The sequence below is a fragment of the Oncorhynchus clarkii genome, chromosome 6, assembly GCF_045791955.1.
Source record: "Oncorhynchus clarkii lewisi isolate Uvic-CL-2024 chromosome 6, UVic_Ocla_1.0, whole genome shotgun sequence".
NCBI lineage: Eukaryota > Metazoa > Chordata > Actinopteri > Salmoniformes > Salmonidae > Oncorhynchus > Oncorhynchus clarkii.
Genome location: NC_092152.1, coordinates 7899831 through 7919124, shown reverse-complemented (window position 1 = coordinate 7919124; position 19294 = coordinate 7899831). Strand labels below are relative to the sequence as shown.

Sequence of the window (19294 nt, the reverse complement as noted above, 5' to 3'; positions counted from 1 at the left end):
TGTGTGATTTGTCTTTGTATGGGCCTAAAGTTCAATGAAATACAAACAGCAACCATAGCCTACAAACATTTCCCACACAAATACAAATGTGGGTGTTTAGTGAGAACACAAAATAATAACATTACAGCCATAACTGTACAAACAAACATACAATCACAACTCTCTCCCCACTATTTATTATTTCTGCAGTGAGGATTCACCCCCTTTAGATAATGGTGTTGTAATTTATCTACAGAAAAACGTTGTTCTGATCTCAACAAGCAGTAGTAGCAGTATGCAAATCACAGAGCCAGATGAATGGCTCTTTCACCGATGCAATTCGGTTCCCGAGGTTCAACAAAAAGATCCGTTCAAAAAGAGCCGTTCGTTCGTGAACGACACATCATTACACTGTAGTTCTCCACCATTTCGTTTCGTGAGCTGGAGGAGCGTTCGTCCAACTTCTCATCCAAGTAAATGGCAGCAGCGCATCATCCATCCGATGAACTCCCAAGGGACTGGGAGGATAGTTTACGATGCAACAAGCGTTTGGGGAGGACATTCATTGTAACGCAATGACTGTTTTTAAATTCTTGAGGGACTCTTGTTCCAGGGGAAATCTCAGCAGCGATGTCTCTGCTGTGTGTCAGAGGTGGGATCTTTTCCTTCTTCACTATGCTTATTATACTGTACATATCGGTCACATTAATGACATTGCACTCAGGAAAGTTTTCTGTAGGCTATTGGGGAGATGCGCATAGCCCGTTGAGTTGTCACTTTCCAGTCCAAACTTGACCTGGGATGTGAGAAGGGAGCTATTCTATAACACATGTAGATGACATGTTGTCTTTATATGTAGATTATATTTTGGTTTTATATTTCATATTTGATTGATGATTAGGCCTATGACTTTTGATTCCACTCTGGCTACCTTGCACCATATCTTAAACTTAAGATCTTCTCTCTAAACAATATTCATGATAGTTTGAATGAGTTGAGTAAACTAGACCGTTGTTAGCTTCTCAGTCTGTACTGTATTGTCCCTGGAAGACTCTCCACATAGTTCACCTAGATCCAGTCCACTTTGTTCCACTGGTCAACTAATCATCCAAATCTCTGATTAGTGAATCAGGTGTGCTGGTGGTGGAATACATGATATGAACTGGTTAGGTGGAGGACAGGTTTGAGAAGGGAAAGACTAAATGGACTTTTCTGACCAACATCCCATTGACAGCCTGTCTGGCCAAAACTTAGAACGGACTCTAACCTAAACACTAACAATAACCCTAACATTAACACTAACATTAACCCTAACATGAACCCTAACATGAACCCTAACCTAAACACTAACAATAACCCTAACATTAACTCTAACATTAACACTAACAATAACCAAACCCTTAAGCATTAAAGGTAGTCTTAAAGGCGCTCTCCCAAGATGGCATAGCAGTTCAGACGTATTTTTGTCCTCGTCCTGTCGTGTCCCGTATATATATATATATATATATTTACAACTTTTTTCACATACATTTTTAATTTTCCAAAAACTCATCTTCAGAACACTCTCCTGCAATCCGTTTCACCAATTTATATTTATATAAAAAAGTATTATTTACCTCAGATCTGTGATCCTCCGAGAGGCTAGCCAGAAATTAGCCAGAAGCTAGCCGGGAGCTAGCCAGAAGCTGGTCCAGAAGCTACTCTGAAGCTGGTTCAGGGGCTAGTTCAGAAGCTAGTTAGCTTATTTACTGGCTAATCGTTGGTACTCAGCTGACCACGGTTTGTGGTCATCGGCTGTCCTTTGGCTCGAGAATCTATCGCCAGTTTTGTACGGCGCGGTGCAGCGCAGCGCGGCTCGGAGCGGAACATATCGGACCAATTTTTCTCTCCATGTCCCTGGATTTCGGCCGCTGGCTCTGGACGTCCATGCCTGGATCTCGCAGCTAGCTAGCTGCTATCCGTGTGACTATCGGCTTTCGTCGATTCCGGAGCTAACATCAATTGTTCCGGAGCTAGCCAGCTGAAGAGTTCCATCAATCACTCCTGGGCTGCAGTCACCTATCCGGACCCGTTTTGCTGCCTACGCCTAACTTTCAGATATTTTCACATTTGTCTTTGTGAGGAGGGGGATAATGAAAGTTCACAGAAGTAACCAGTAATGGTGGAGCTAACAATTAGTTCTAGTGATTTTTCTGATGTATATTTTTTGGGTGAATTATTAAGTGATTAAAACTCGTAATTCCGTTACCAAAATGCTAGTGGAATTACCAAGAAATCTGTAACTGAATTACTGCAACTGAATTGGCTGAAATGGGAAATCATAATAGTCACAAACCACAATTGGGTCACCTGGTACGGTCCTCCTTTCCACTGGCATATTGTTCAGCTCATAACTGTTTTCTTTCTCTTCTCTACCCATAGGTTAGAGTTTTTTGCTTTACGCTGGGCCGTCTGTGAGAAGTTTAGTCATTGGCTAAGGGGCAAGCCTTTTACTGTATGGACAGACAACAACCCATTAACGTACATCCTGTCCAAGCCCAAATTGGACGCCTGTGAACAGAGATGGGTTGCTAAACTCGCTCCATTCGAGTTTGACATCAAGTACATCCCCGGTCCCAAAAATGTAATTGCTGATGCACTCAGTAGACAGCCATTTGTGCAGCCGAGCGCTCTCCACCGCATCACAAGGGTTCCATACAAGGCCTTGCTGGAAGAAGCTGCAGGAGTACGTGCTGAGAAGGTGCAAGATGTGTTCCGCTGGTCGAACCACCCATTCGACCTCGAAAGCTGCTCACCGTCAATTGAGGTAAATGCCTGTGAAATTGTCATGGACTGCCAAACTACCTCCTATCCTTCTCCTGGTTCTCTGTCAAAGGAAGCGGTGTCAGCAGTCCTGAGGTCGCAAGAGGAGGCTGGTCTACAGAACTGTGCTCTGCTACTGCCTCAGCTCCCTCAGTCACTGGTGCCATCTGAGATGTCAGATGTGAGAGTGCTATCCCGTGATGACCTGATATCAAAGCAGCGCCAGGATGACGCTCTCGCCAGAGTTGTCTTCTACGTGGACAGGGACCGTAGACTTTCTAGGAGGGAACGTGGCCATGAACCACTCGAGGCTCTGCCGATTCTGAAGACCTGGGAGAAGCTCACTCTGAAAATGGGTGTACTATATCGCGTTACCAAACGCGGACTTCTGATCTGCTGAAGACTCCAACAAGTCCTTGGATGTTCTGGTCGTCACTGATCATTTTACTAAGATGGCCCATGCCTTCTTGTGTCCGAACCAATCAGCTAAAGCAGTGGCCCTTCAGCTGTGGAACAACATCTTCTGTGTGTATGGTTTACCTCGTCATATCCACTCTGACCAAGGGGAAAACTTTGAAAGTAAATTGATTGCTGAGTTGTTGAGTGCTGCAGGAGTCCAGAAGTCCACACACCTCCCTACCATCCGATGGGGAATGGGGGAGTCGAAAGGTTCAGTAGAACGCTGGGGAACACGATCAGGGCTTTACCTACGAGAGCGAAGCACAGGTGGCCCCAGAAGCTGAAGTCGTTGACCTTCGCCTACAACTGTACAGTCCATGAAACCATGGGCCACGCCCCTTTCCAGTTGATGTTTGGGAGAACCCCACGTCTGCCTGTGGACATGATGTTTGGTACTGTGCTGCAAGACTCAGAGGTTGTAGACTATGACGAGTACATCAAGTCCCTGACGAGAGACCTGAGGGAGGCCATGGAGACGGTACAGGTGTCGACAACCAAACAGCTGAAGAGGCATGTGGGCCTCTACAACAGGGAGATCAGAGGAGCTCCAGTGGAGGTTGGTGATCGGGCGCGGCTGGCGAATAAAGGTGAACGTGGAAAGAGGAATCTGGCGGATCGTTGGGAGAACAACCTCTATATTGTTACGGAGAAGAATAGTGACATCCACAGAACATCCCTCAGAACATCCCTCAGAACTCACCACAGGGGGCCACTGGTGGCACAAGCATGTCAGAGCTAACCTTTGGAGAAGAAATGTCCGAACCCTCTGAAGAAGAAAGGCATTCTGAAGATGCCTCTGGTAGCACAAGCTCCAGCAACAGTCACAGAACCCTTGACCTTGACTATCCACCGACTGTGGACAGTGACCCACCAGTGGGGGTTGTAGGTGAACAGGTTAAACGTAATGATAACTCTGTTAGGCCTGTCAGGTCAGGGGCTGGTTGGGTTAGGAAACGCCCAGTGAGACTCATGGAGACTATGCAGACACAGAGGGTTTTTCATACAGAATTCATTAGAATACCTGTGTGGGTGTAGGATTAGAATCCAAGTCTGGAGCCCATTGTTTTGTTTTTTTTTACTTTCAAGAGACCCCATGGAGGTCATGGGTCAGAGGTCATGTAGGCCAAGGTTTTTCTGTCTGAGGTTCTTATTGTCACTGAGTGTACTGAACATGTAACAGGCATGTTTTCCTACGGGGTCTTTGAATTCCCCTAATTCTCTTTAGAGAATAGTCTTTGCACTGGAATGATTGGTGACATATGTATTGCAAGGTATTGCATACCTCATTATGTTTATTTGTAGTATGCAACTGTAATTCAGCAGGGGAGAATGTAACAGGGTTGGTTATGTTTCCACGTGCCTCTAAAGAAATGTGTATTTAATGTTCAAGCGTTCTTATTGGTTCGTTCAACTCTGATGACAATAAGGCGTGATGTGATTGGCCCGCTTGCAGATCGTGAACGTCAGGTCTCCCCAGTATGAAAATGTGATGCAAGGGGTAGGTCACGTTCTGGATACTATTTCCTATTTTACAATGTGTATAAGTTTGCTGTACGTTACTGATTTATACATGTGTGTGTGTAACAGTATAACTTTAGACCGTCCCCTCGCCCATACCCGGGCGCGAACCAGGGACCCTCTGCACACATCAACAACAGTCACCCACGAAGCATCGTTACCCATCGCTCCACAAAAGCCGCGGCCCTAGCAGAGCAAGGGGAACCACTACTTCAAGGTCTCAGAGCAAGTGACGTCACCGATTGATACGCTATTTACAGCGCACCGCTAACTAAGCTAGCCGTTTCACATCCGTTACATGTGTATATGGTACTTGGGGCTTTCTGGGATGTGCTTTTATATAAGTGGGTTAACTAGCATGCACCGATGTAATGGTCACATAAGCCCACTGCTAACACAGTTGTTTTCATGCTACAGATTTTACCATTGACAGCCATCAACATCATTAAGTCCTTCACAACTAACCTGCTGTTTCCTATTGAATAACAGATAATAATGCTCAAATGGGACCACTGGCTGGGGTGATTTATTAGGACAAAACACAACGCAAGGAGAGAACGATTAACATCTGTTACACTAACAACAGTGTAGTTTACTCAACTCATTCAAACTATCATGACTATTGATTAGAGAGAAGATCTGCACAAGGGCATAAAGTTTAAGATATAGCAAGAGAGGACAATATGGTGCAAGGTAGCCAAAGTGGAATCAAAAGTCATAGGCCTAATCATCAATCAAATATGAAATATAAAACCAAAATATAATCTACATATAAATGTAGTAGAGTTAAAAAGGTGATTCCATCAAACTTCAAATGATTAGAATAGTACACAAGGCAGAACAGAACAACCAGTTTGGGGGTCAGTGGCCCAAGCCCGCCAACAGGAATATTCCAAGTTCAGACAGAAGGGGGGGAGTCAGATCGCTATGATCGCCAGGAAATTTACGTTTGGTATCTATTTTTAATTGTTGCGCTACTGGTGCTGCCTGTTGATGTTAGGTAGGGAACTACAGTAGCTGAATGATGTTAACATCTTGAGGTCTTGTTTCATTAAATGTATTTTATTTAATCTGAGTGCTTGCATCACCTACTAACACCCTGGTACAACCCGTAGCTCCCGTTCTCCTCAGTCTGAGAAAACACTGAGAGAAAGGTATGTGTTGCAGATTACTCCTTTGTAGAAGTCCATAACGTGAAATAAATAAAACATCCCAATGTTAATGCTGTAGATATTGTTATAAGGGAGTGTGAGACTATTGAAACATGTAACTTTTCAGAGTTTTATTGTTATTAATATAGTTTACAGAGTGCTAAAAGTCCTGCTGTTGCTAGCTAGCATGCCTTTCTGTGATGTAGACTGTTAGCTGCCCACTGGTGCTGCATTATGGGAGATGTAGTTTTGTCCTCTACGGTCTGAATGGGATAGAGGCGATTTCACGTTGTAACTTGTTTGTGTTGCAGTGTTTTTGTACATGAGTTGTTATTCCCTGGCTTGCTGAAGTTACCCAACTCTGGCCATCATGGACAGTCAACCCATCACATTCACGTACTGTAAGTCACAGTTGTGTGATTAAAGGATGTTTAATTGAGTAGATGTTGAATTATTATTTTAATATTGTAGTAAATTGTCTGAGTTCACTTCCTAAATAATGTGTTGACATTCCTTTGCTCCCAGCTACAAGCAGGCAGAGATCAACAAGGATCGAACAATCCGAAATCAGAAGAAGGAGATGGGCAGACTTCAAGTGTGCCTCTGGTAGGAGGAAAATAAGAAGAGGAATGGTGGAACGGAGAAGGACAAGATCATTGAACAATTACAGTCTGAGACAGACCATCTCCAAGCCCTTTAAAAGATGAAAGGAGGAGAAGAAGAGTAGAAAGGGGTATAATGAAAGAGTGGAAGGCTGAGATCCTGAGACTGAGGGAGGCAGAGAGCCAGAGGGAGTCAGAGAGCCAGAGGGAGTCAGAGAGCCAGAGAGAGGCAGAGAGCCAGAGGGAGGCAGAGAGCCAGAGGGAGGCAGAGAGCCAGAGGGAGGCAGAGAGCCAGAGGGAGGCAGAGAGAGCCATAGAATGGGAGGAGAACCAGAGAAAAATGCAGGAGATCAACAGACTCAAACAACTGCTGGATCTACTGATGGTGGACCTACAACTGGCCCACGTAAGACATGTCATTGTTATTATTAAAAGGCAGTGTATATTTACCCAGCTGAAAATGAATAGTGGCAGACAGCGGTACGCTAACCCAATGTTCACTTTTATTCCTTTCCTTAACCCTTACCTTAACCTCAATGAAACTATACCTAACCTTTACCTTAACCCAACCCTAGGTCCTGAACCTAACCTTCATTTATCTCAACGCCTATGCCTTTCTTCTGCCCGTTGAATATCCACTTCCTTATTAACGTCATTACTGTTGTTGTTGTTGATAACTGTATCTGTGTAGGTTGTAAATAACTGCATTAGTGAAACATAATTTGTAGGAGTAATTTCTACAAGCATAAACATCAGAGGCAACATTGTTGTAACATCACACAAATTGTAACAGGAATTTCTCAAACCCCTAACTGAATGGGCAAGAAGGTTGTGTGTTTGTATTTGTACACATTGTGGACATAATTGATTCCGTAAAATGTCTCATATTTGCATTGGGAATTTCATTTAGCTTCAATCAGAGAGAGAGAGAAGATAATAGAGGCAACGAAAAGAGAGGAGATGGCAGAAGAGGAAAGAAGGGAGATCCTTGAGAAGAGGGGTGAGTTAGAGAACACTGAAGAGGAGGAGGAGAAGGACGATGATAATTAGGACATCCTCCCACCTGATAAAAGTATCTGAAGGAGAGCCGTGGGCTGGGTAAACAAGAAGTGGGAGAAGAGGAACCTCAAAAAGATAGAGAACCTGTCAGAGAGAAGCTGAGGAGGGCTATAAGATCATCCACATAGGTAAGACCTGTTTTCCCTCTGCTTATGACATCATCCTCTGTAGTCTCCTCTACACACATACGTTCCACACCAGTCATCATGTTGCATCATTGTTTCAATATAAAACTACTGTCCAAAATGGTCAAGCTGATCTGGTATCAACTTAAATGTAATGTACACAGGGAATTTAGAATGGAAAACTCAACTGGATCTCAATGACCCTGGTCTAAAGTAGTGCATCATAGCCTTTTGAGGCCCTAAGAAACATTTTGTTCAGGTTTTTGACTACATTTCCTCCCAAACTAATTTACTTCAATTCTACACATTTTCCCATGGGGTGGAGAGAAGAATTAGCAGTTTTTAACCTAATTTCCTTCAATTCTACACATTTTGCCATGGGGTGGAGAGAAAATGTTGGCAGTTTGAATCTAACACCGAAACGCGTCCGCATGCGCCATCGTGCGCATATTGATTTTGTCCACCCACACCAAACGCAATCACGACACGCAGGTCGAAAACTATTAAACATTTTTGGCAAATTAGCTAGCTAACTTGCAGTTGCTAGCTAATTTGTCCAGGGATATAAACGTAGAGTTGTTATTTTACCTGAAATGGTCCTCTTCTCTGAAAATGAATCCCTATGTAATGGTCAACTGAATCGTTTCTTCTTTGGACTTTATATGGCGATTGGCGTCTAACTTTCATAATAAGGTGTATTACCACAACCGACGACTTCAGTTCATCTTTCAATCACCCACGTGGGTATAACCAATGAGGAGATGGGAGAGGCAGGACTTGCATCGCGTTCGCCGTCACAAATAGAAGCAACTTCTATTTTCGTGCTTGGAAACGCACATGCGAACAGTGTGGATGCAATGACTGAATAACATGTATGTGTACATTTATTTTGCAATGCTCGCGCACGCATTGTGTCCGGTTTGGGTAGCGTGTCATTTTACACATTTTGCCATGACGCTAAGATGCTATCTGAATGAGAGTGACTAACAAGATCAATGGAAGCCCATTGCAGGTCAAGGCCCCTGGGCACGTGCCCTGCGTGCCTTGTGTGCCTGGTCTGTAATTCCACCCCAAAAGTTTTTTTTGGGGGGGGGGTCAGGGGGCCCCAAGTTGCCATGAAGCCCTAAGCTATCGCATATGCCTAGGGCCGGCCCTGGCACTATACAAAGAATAGGTGCCATTTGGGACTCATATTAAACTTTGGGTCAGGTCAATTCGGGAAGGGGCTTATTGCACTTTCTTGACAAATTCCATGCCTTGCTCAATTGTAAAAGAAGGGGGGGGAAAGTAAAATGTATTTATGTTTTACACTGTTATATATATGTTATATAGCATTCCTGCTGTCTGTTGAGAGCTGGAACTCGACCAAGCCACAGTACCACTGAGGACCACTTCTCTCCTCAATCTTTACTAATGATTTACCTTCAGTAATGAACAAAGCAAGAGTGGTCATGTATGCTGATGATTCTGCAATGTATATGGCAGCATCAGAATGTAATGAGCAGAGTTCTATGGTCAATCCCTGGTCCTATCACACTTAGAGTACTGTCCCTGGTCCTATCACACGTAGAGTACTGTCTGGTTATATGGTCAATCCCTGGTCCTATCACACTTAGAGTACTGTCTGGTTATATGGTCAATCCCTGGTCCTATCACACTTACAGTACTGTCTGGTTCTATGGTCAATCCCTGGTCCTATCACACTTAGAGTACTGTCCAGTTATATGGTCAATCCCTGGTCCTATCACACGTAGAGTACTGTCTGGTTCTATGGTCAATCCCTGGTCCTATCACACTTAGAGTACTGTCCAGTTATATGGTCAATCCCTGGTCCTATCACACTTAGAGTACTGTCCAGTTATATGGTCAATCCCTGGTCCTATCACACTTAGAGTACTGTCCAGTTATATGGTCAATCCCTGGTCCTATCACACTTAGAGTACTGTCCCTGGTCCTATCTTCATTGCTCTAACCAGGGCTGCTAGATTAGATCTTCATTGCTCTAACCAGGGCTGGTAGATTAACTCTTCATTGCTCTAAACAGGGCTGGTAGATTAGCTCTTCATTGCTCTAACCAGGGCTGGTAGATTAGTTCTTCATTGCTCTAAACAGGGCTGGTAGATTAGCTCTTCATTGCTCCTAACTGGGCTGCCAGATTAGCTCTTCATTGCTCTAACCAGGGCTGGTAGATTAGCTCTTCATTGCTCTATCCAGGGCTGGTAGATTAGCTCTTCGTTGCTCTAACCAGGGCTGGGAGATTAGCTCTTCATTGCTCTAACTAGGGCTGGTAGATTAGCGCTTCATTGCTCTAACCAGGGCTGGTAGATTAGCGCTTCATTGCTCTAACCAGGGCTGGTAGATTAGCTCTTCATTGCTCTAACCAGGGCTGGTAGATTAGCTCTTCATTGCTCTAACCAGGGCTGGTAGATTAGCGCTTCATTGCTCTAACCAGGGCTGGTAGATTAGCGCTTCATTGCTCTAACCAGGGCTGGTAGATTAGCTCTTCATTGCTCAGTTCATAACGTTTAACGATTCCAACCTAAGTGTATGTAAACTTCCGACTTCAACTGTATCTTCAACTGTCCTTTCTAGTGTGGCAAATGAGTTGAACAGGAGAAGAGGATGAGGTTGGTGGTGGAGGAAGAGCAGTGGGGGTGGTGGGTAGAACAGCTGCAGTGACGTTGATTGGTTGCTCTGGCTCATCACTTGTTGACTAAAAGAAAGAAAGATTTAGACATTTGTTGGACATTGCCATAGTTCAACAGCTGAAAAGCCTTCATTAACATACTGCCAGAGATAGAAAGACATCCAGTATTCACTGAATGAAGGAGCCTATTTACAATTTCATTCATCAATTAAATAAATGATACTATAGTACATTCAATGACGTTATTATAGTAGACTATAGGCTACTCCTGTATCTACCTTCTACAATACCGTCATCATTGAATGAAGCAGCATACCTATCCACATTTATAATGGTAGGTGTGGTGGTGGTAGGGATGGTAGGTGTGATGATGGTAGGTATGGTAGGTGTAATGATGGTAGGTGTGGTGACGGTAGGTGTGGTTATGGTAGATATGATGATGGTAGGTGTGGTGAAGTAATTATGGTATGGTATCTGTGGTGATTGTAGGTGTGATAGGTGTGGTGATGGTAGGTATGGTGGGTGTGGTGATGGTAGGTGTGTTTGTTAGGTGTGATGTAGGTGTGACAGTTGTGGTAGGTAGGTGTGATAGTTGTGGTAGATGGGTGTGGTAGTTGTGGTGATGGTAGGTGAGGTAGCTGTGGTGATGGTAGGTGTGGTAGCTATGGTGATGGTAGGTGTGGTGAATGATGGTTTGGTGAAGGTAGGTATGGTAGGTGTGGTGATGGTAGGTGTGAGAGAAGTGGTGATGGTAGGTATGTTACTTGTGGTGATGGTAGGTGTGGTTGGTGTGGTGGTAGTTGTGTTAGGTACATTTGGTAGGTGTGGTTATGATAGATATGGTAGGTATGGTGATGATAGGTGTGGTGGTAGGTAGGTTTGGTAGGTGAGGTGACGGTAGGTGTGGTGATGGTAGGTGGGGTAGGTTTGATGATAGTAGAAGTGATAGTTGTGGTATTTGTGAATTGTAGGTGTGTTGATGGTAGATGTGATAGTTGTGGTAGGTAGGTGTGGTAGTTGTGTTAGGTAGGTGTGGCAGTTTTGGTAGGTAGGTGTGGTCGTTGTGGTACATATGTGTGGTGGTTGTGTTAGGTAGGTTAGGTGATGGTAGGTTTTGTAGTTGTGGTGATGATAGGTGTGGTAGTTGTGTTAGTTTTGGTAGGTTGGTGTGGTGGTTGTGGTACATAGGCATGGTAGTTGGGATAAGTAGTTGTGGTAGGTGTGGTAGTTGTGGTAGGTAGATGTGGTAGTTGGGATAAGTAGGTGTGGTAGTTGTGGTAGTTGGGATGATTAGGGTTGGGAGGTATCCAGATGTTCATATTGTCATACCATCCTTCTCTCATACCGGGATTTACAGTATTACCGGCATAGCACATGAGGGGGTGCTAAAAACACAAGAAAAACCTATTGCCCTCTATTACCAGAATGCTAACAAATTAGCACAAACTGATAGCAAATTCACATAGACGCTGTTAGCTAAATGCTAACAACTGAAAACAAACAAACGAATTGCAAAGCAGTGGAGGCTGCTGAGGGGAAGACAACTCATAATAATGTCTGGAATGGAGTCAATGGAGTGGTATCAACCACATGGAAACCACATCTTTAATGTGGTTGAACCCACTCCATTGACTCCATTCCAACCATTATTATGAGCCGTTGTCTCCTCAGCAGCTTCCTCTGTTGCAAAGAAAGGCAAATCCAGCTCATAAAGTGATGTAAGGGATAATCAACGAGGGACTATGAGTTCTATGGTAAATAATGAACACTGTGGAACTGACCTTCCATGGACTTGCATTATTTTCCAGAGAACCATAAAGCCCTGAGTTGATTATCCCTTTTATACCATGGCTATAATTTAACACATTTGCCAGTAGAAATGTGTTCAACATCCATTGAAGTAGCTAGCAAGTTTACTAGATAGCTACAGTAGTTGCCTTGGTAACAAACCAACATACTTGCTAGTTTAGAGAACCAAACCATCAGTCCTAGATTGCTATTATGAAATGATCAAAAGTCCAAACGTGATTCATTAAAAAAATATAAAGTAAAAAAAAAATACAGAAAGTAATTGATGTTTATTAGTGGGATGAGGTTCCTGAACCAATGATAGTTTCTTGCCAGCAGCATACCACCCTGCATACCACTGCTGGATTGCTTCTGAAGTTAAGCGGGGTTGGTGTAGGTCAGTCCCTGGATGGGAGACCAGATGCTGTTGGAGGGCCAGTAGGAGGCACTCTTTCCTAAAAGAGTAAACAAATATCCCAATACCCCAGGGCAGTGATTGGGGACACTGCCCTGTGTAGGGTGTTGTCTTTTGGCTGGGATGTTAAACGGGTGTCCTGACTCTCTGAGGTCATTAAAGATCCCATGACACTGATCGTAAGAGTAAAGGTGTTAACCCCGGTGTCCTGGCTAAATTCCCAATCTGGCCCTCAAACCATCTCAGTCACTTAATAATCCCCAGTTTACAATTAGCTCATTCATCCCCTCCTCTCCCCTGTAACTATTCCCCAGGTCATTACTGCAAATGAGAACGTATTCTCAGTCAATTTACCTGGTAAAATAACGGATATGTTATTGACATTTTAAGAAAGTATTTTTAATATAAAGTCAATTTAAGTTGGTAGAATATCACCAAAGTCAAAAAATACAAAAGTTATTGCTATTGATTGGAGGCATGAGGTCTCTGAACCAATATCAGTTGGTTGTATTCATGAAAGTTATATGGAGGGGAAGATATTGACGTTTTTATTGTAAAGTGATTTATTTTACATTTTGTAGATTTTACAGAAGTAAAAATAATGTAACTAATTGCATTCGAGAAAAGAGGTCTCTTTACAGTGTCAAATTTGTTTGAGATCTCTATGTCATGTAGTTGAGAAGGTTTTGATATTTTTCATTTAGAGGCAATTGTATGCGATGCAGTTTTTAGACGGTCCCTTAACCCTCTGAGCAGAGGATGGCACATTTTTAGCTACATTTCACCTCCTAAAAGTGAATATGACACCGAATCAACCCTGTTACCTATAGATAGACAGTCTAGAAATGTTTAAACTATTTACATGTGTTTGGTAAGCTTGCATTCCATTCCCCCTGTCACATGGGGATCTATGGTTGATTCTAGATGAAATAGTCAACTCTGTTACAGTCAACCCTGTCACTTTATTTGGCACTTAATAGGCACTTACTATAGTATGTATTTGTTACTTTGAGATGGGAAAATATGTTTTATATTAAGTTGAACATGTGCTTTTTATGACAGAATGTTAGAATTAGGTGAAATATAAAGTTACACTCCCCAAAAGGTACTCAATTGGTGGAATGACCCGAGTACTAAACTGGAGGTGGGAGAGCTAACGATGCTTCTACTGTTGCTCTCTCCTCAGATTCTTAGAGAAGCTATTTCAATCTGATATTTCTCCTATGGTCTAAAATAGATGTGTATAGAGGACTCCTCTCTAATATAACATGTCACACATTGTATCAAACTGATGGAATGTTAGGTGTCTCATTGAAAGTCTAACATCTACCATGACTACTGGATGTTTCAATTCTAATAAATAACAAAACAATCCACACCGTAACAACAATATTGCTTTTTTAATAAATGCTTTTATTAAAGAGTAAAACTTTGCAAACAAAAAGGACATCATCAAACATCACTGGCCTGACTTGAGCAGCTCTGCCCGGGGATGGAGCCAGCAACTTAGCTGCTACCGGTCCGGTCCAGGCTACCTGCAGACCTCCTCCCAGACCTCCTTTTCAGCACCTCCCCTTAACAGGAGAGGTGGTGGAAATGATCAGAGTTGCATTCAACTTGAATAAAGATGAGAAACTCTGGTCTGTGGAGCCACTGGTCTGAGGGGAGGACTTCTGTTGAAACCATTTCCATTTTTGGGATATTTTCTAGGACTGTAGAGGTGGTAAGCAGAGATGAATTTAACTAGGATACAGATGAGAGTCTCTGTTCTTGGGAGGAGGGTCACTGACCTTCGATGGTTTGTTGCCTGATAAAGAGGATACTTGCTGGCTTGAGGAGACTATAATGTTTTGAGGAGGAAATGTGGCTCGATGACTTAAAGAGGAGGAGGAATTATTGGGCGACACTTTTAATTACCAACGTAACCTCAGTGGAACTGTGGCTTCATCGAGTTCCAGCTCTAGGCAGACAGCACGTCAGGAAGGCTGTAAGACATCACAGAGACAGGTAAGTATCTATATATTTACATGTGTGTTGCATGTACACTAAACCCTCACATTTGGATAATGTCACTTTTTAAAGTGATGACATGTATATTAACAGTGTAAAACATGAATAGATGTTTAAACATTCTTTACCTCATCCTAATTTTCTTCCAGATGCTTGGCTTTTTCTTTGTCTTGGATATTCGCTCTGATGTTTCAGCCTCTTCTGGAGCTTCTAGCTGCTGGCTGTCTGGCCCCCCCTGATGGTTCTCTGGCCCCTCCTGCTGGTTCTCTGAACTCCCCTCCTGGTTCTCTGCCCATGCCTGTTGCCTCCTTGGCCTTTCCTGGTGGCCATCAGCAGATCCAGTGGGCTCTTGGCTTACTTGTTGGCCATTGGCCCACCCGGGCAACTCCTGACCGTGGTTGTAATCGTGGCTGTGTTGGGTGGTTAGACACCGGTTGTTGATTTGAGCATCAGCCTCCAGATTCATCTGCTCCAGGTAGTTTTCCTTCATCCTCTCCCTCTCCTCCTTCAGTTGTTGACGAGTCTGTTTTTTAAGCAGGGACCGCTCTCTCCACTGCTTATTGAAATCCTCCATCTTCTTCCTTCTCTCCTCAGCCTTCAGCAGCTCCTTCCTCTTCTCCCTCTCTCTCTCTGCCCGGGTCATGGTGGATGTTAGCCTTGTGTGTCCAGGGATGGCTGGGAGGGGAGAAGAAGTAGAGTTTACATTCATCTTAGTGGATCTGGTATCAACTTAAATGTAATGGACACAGGGAATGAAGAATAGAAAACACAATTGGATCTCAATGATTCTTTACTCTTTTCAGTTGAGCAAGGCATGGAATTTGTCAATAAAGTGCAATAATTCCCATCCCGAATTGACCTGGCCCTAAGTTGAACATGAGTCCAGAATGGCACCTATTCTTTGTATAGTGCCAGGGCATATGTGATCGCTTAGCGCCGCATGGCCACTAGTAGCCCCCGGATCCCCCCAAAACACGTTTTTGTGTGTGTGTTTTTAGGAACTCTTTCTGGGTCTCTACTTAGTCTTGAGAGTTAGACTAGTAGATGACACAAGGTACCATTTAAAAACGTGGTTGTTATCAGCAGTATTTTTCTTGTTATGTCAGTCAGTCACTCAATGAGCCATGTCAGCTAACATATTCTTTGGACAGTAGTTTTATATTGAAACAATGATGCAACATGATGACTGGTGTGGAACTTATGTGTGTAGAGGAGACTAAAGAGGATAATGTCATAAGTAGAGGGAAAACAGGTCTTACCTATGTGGACGATCTTATGGCCCTCCTCAGCCTCTCTCTGATACGTTCTCTCTATCTTTCTGAGGTTCCTCTTCTCCCACTTCTTGTTTACCCAGCCCACAGCTCTCCTTCGGATACTTTTATCGGGTGGGAGAATGTCCTCCTTGTCATCTTCCTTCTCCTCCTCCTCTAAGTCACCCCTCTTGTACTCAAGGATCTCCCTTCTTTCCTCTTCCACCATCTCCTCTCTTTTTTTTGCCTGTATTATTTCTTCTCTCTCTCTGATTAAAGATAAAAGGCATTTAATGGCTTTCTTTCTCTCCTCCTCTCTCTCTTCCTCTCTCTGCCTCTCCTCCTCTCTTAGTCTCAACATTTCTTTCTGTCTAGCAATTTCAATCTCTCGTTTTTTATCCTGCTCCTCTTGTTGTCTTGCCCTCTCCTGTTTTCTTTCCATCTCCAGCCGTCTTTCCTCCTTCTCCCTCCTGATTTGTTGTCCTCTTTCTATGTGTTCTCGCTCCCCCTTCAACACTTCTAACCTCCTCTCTTTACGCCTATTGAAGACTTCCCGTGCTTTTGCTTTAACATTAACTACTACATGTTTCTTCATGCTTACTTCCTTTCCTCTCTCTTCTCTTTCCCTGTACTCTTCCTCTGCTTCCTTAATCACTTCCTGCTTTTCTTCCATCTCTCTCTCCTGTTCTATCTCCAGTTCATTCTGTCCCTCAATTTCCCCAAAAATATTTTTCTGCCCTTCCTTTCTTCTTCCTGCTTCCTCCCTTTCTCTCATAATCATCTTTTCTTTCTCCATCTCTTTCTGTTGCTGATCTTTTAATTCCATCTCTCTCTGATTGTCATTGTCTTTCTCCTTCTCCATTTGTTTCTGTCTCTCCTCTTGTTGTTGTCGTCTGTGTATCTCTTCTATCTCTCTCTGTCTCTTGTTCTCCCTCTCTCTTCCCTCCTTCTCCATGTCAATTTGCTTCTGTTTCCATATATTTTCTTCTTCTTGATCTCTCTCAAACATTATCTTTCTCTCCTCTTGTTGTTGTCGTCTTTCTTTCTCTTCGATCGCTCTCTGTCTCTCTTCTTCTCGTTCTTCGTCTTCCATCTCTATTTGCTTCTGTTTACATCTTTCTTCTTCATTCTCTCTTTCAATCTCTTTCTGTCTCTCTTCTTCTCTTCCGATATGTTTTTGTCTCTTTTCCATGATCTTTCTTTTGATCTCTCTCTGTCTCTCTTTCTCCTTCTCTTGTACTTCCTCTTCCATCTCTATTTTCTTCTGTTTACATCTTTCTTCTTCATTCTCTCTTTCAATCTCTTTCTGTCTCTCTTCTTCTCTTTCGATATGTTTTTGTCTCTTTTCCATGATCTTTCTTTTGATCTCTCTCTGTCTCTCTTTCTCCCTCTCTCGTTCTTCCTCTTCCATCTCTATTTGCTTCTGTTTACATCTTTCTTCTTCGTGCTCTCTTTCAATCTCTTTCTGTCTCTCTTCTTCTCTTTCAATATGTTTTTGTCTCTTTTCCATTCTCTTTCTTTTGATCTCTCTCTGTCTCTCTTTCTCCCTCTCTCGTTCTTCCTCTTCCATCTCTATTTGCTTCTGTTTACATCTTTCTTCTTCGTGCTCTCTTTCAATCTCTCTCTGTCTCTCTTCTTCTCTTTCTTTCTCTTCCATCTCTATTTTCTTCTGTTTACATCTTTCTTCTTCGTGCTCTCTTTCAATCTCTTTCTGTCTCTCTTCTTCTCTTTCGATATGTTTTTGTCTCTTTTCCATTATCTTTCTTTTGATCTCTCTCTGTCTGTCTTTCTCCCTCTCTCTTTTTTCCTTTTCCATCTCTATTTGCTTCTGTTTACATCTTTCTTCTTCAATCTCTCTTTCAATCTCTCTCTGTCTCTCTTCTTCTCTTTCCATAATTTTCTGTCTCTTCTCCATTCTCTTCCTTTTGATCTGTCTCTGTCTCTCTTTCTCCCTCTCTCTTTCTTCCTCTTCCATCTCTATGTGCTTCTGTTTGCGTCTCTCCTCTTCTTCTTCTCTCTCCATCTCCTTCTTCTTCTCATCTTCTTCTTGTCTCTGTTTTGGTATTTTCTCCATTCTCTTTCTTTCTACCTCTTTCTGTTTGTTGTGCTCACCCTCCATCTTCTCCTCCATGTCCATTTGATTCTGTTTCCATTTATATTTGTCTGTTTCCATATTTTCTAATTCTATCTGCTGTTCCTTGATTTTCTTGAAGACTTCCTCCAATTCAGACGTATTTTTGTCATTGATGAGGGCTGTCTCCATCTCCATCTCTCTCTCCACTCTATTTTTCAACTCCTCTTCACTTCGTCTCCAATCATTTTCTCTCTCTCTGTCTCTATCAAATGTTCTCTCTGGTTCAGTCTCGTTTTTCAATCTAATCTCTTCTTTCATTCTCACAACCTCTCTGTCTAACACTAGTACATTTTGGTTAACCTGTTTCACTCTCTCATTCTGTCTTCTAAACGCTTCTTTCGCTCTTTCAAATTTGATTTTGTATTGAATCTCTTTTGTTGTCATATCTTCTTTCAGTCTCTCAACCTCTCTCTCTAACTCTTTTACCTTTTCGTTAACCAGTTTGACTTTCTCATTCTCTGCAATACGCACATCTCTTTCTCTTTCAAACATGATTTCCTTCTCAATCTCTTTCAATCTCTCAATCTCTCGTTCTAACGCTTTTATCGTTTCTTCTGCCTGTTCCACTTTCTTCTTCATTTCTTGTCTTTCCAATTCTGCTTTTCTCTTCCTTTCCATCTCCTTTTCCCTCTCTCTTTCCCTCTCTCTTCCTGTTTCAATAGGTTTGTTGTTCCAGGCCAGTCTTGGTCGCTGATCCTCCATGACTTTCTGCCATAGCCTCAATCTCTCAATCTCTTGCTTCATTTTAAAAGGTAAAATTAGTGATAATCTATTACCAAGACATACTTTCAATGGATTTGCAGAGAATGATACACAGAAATACAACCTAGAGCTAGGTATTGAATCAAACACTGGACAACATCAATAGCAGGGTCATTTTGATCAATTAATCTGGACAATTCATTGTCAATTAATGTATTGACATGGTTTGAAAAAATTTGAGACATTTTATGGAATCAATTATGTCCAAATGTGTACAAATACAAACACACAACCTTCTTGCCCATTCAGTTAGGGGTTTGAGAAATTCCTGTTACAATTTGTGTGATGTTACAACAATGTTGCCTCTGATGTTTATGCTTGTAGAAATTACTCCTACAAATGATGCTTCACTAATGCAACTATTTACAACCTGCACAGATACAGTCAACAACAACAACAGTAATGACGTTAATAAGGAAGTGGATATTCAACCGGCAGAAGAAAGGCATAGGGGTTGAGATAAATGAAGGTTAGGTTCAGGACCTAGGGTTGGGTTAAGGTAAAGGTTAGGTATAGTTTCAGTGAGGTTAAGGTAAGGGTTAAGGAAAGGAATAAAAGTTAACATTGGGTTAGCGTACCGCTGTCTGCCACTA

At 42.6% G+C, this 19294-nt stretch overlaps 1 protein-coding gene across 1 annotated transcript; it reads right to left on the bottom strand.

The window, feature by feature from the left end:
• Positions 1 to 14679: 14679 nt before the first annotated feature.
• Positions 14680 to 18641, bottom strand: LOC139411847 (trichohyalin-like). The gene is made up of 3 exons (XM_071158588.1): positions 17572 to 18641; positions 15815 to 16881; positions 14680 to 15230 (listed from the first exon to the last, which is right to left on the bottom strand). Exons 1-3 carry the CDS (start codon positions 18639 to 18641, stop codon positions 14680 to 14682), a joined length of 2688 nt encoding a protein of 895 aa, XP_071014689.1.
• Between the last annotated feature and the right edge of the window lie 653 nt (positions 18642 to 19294).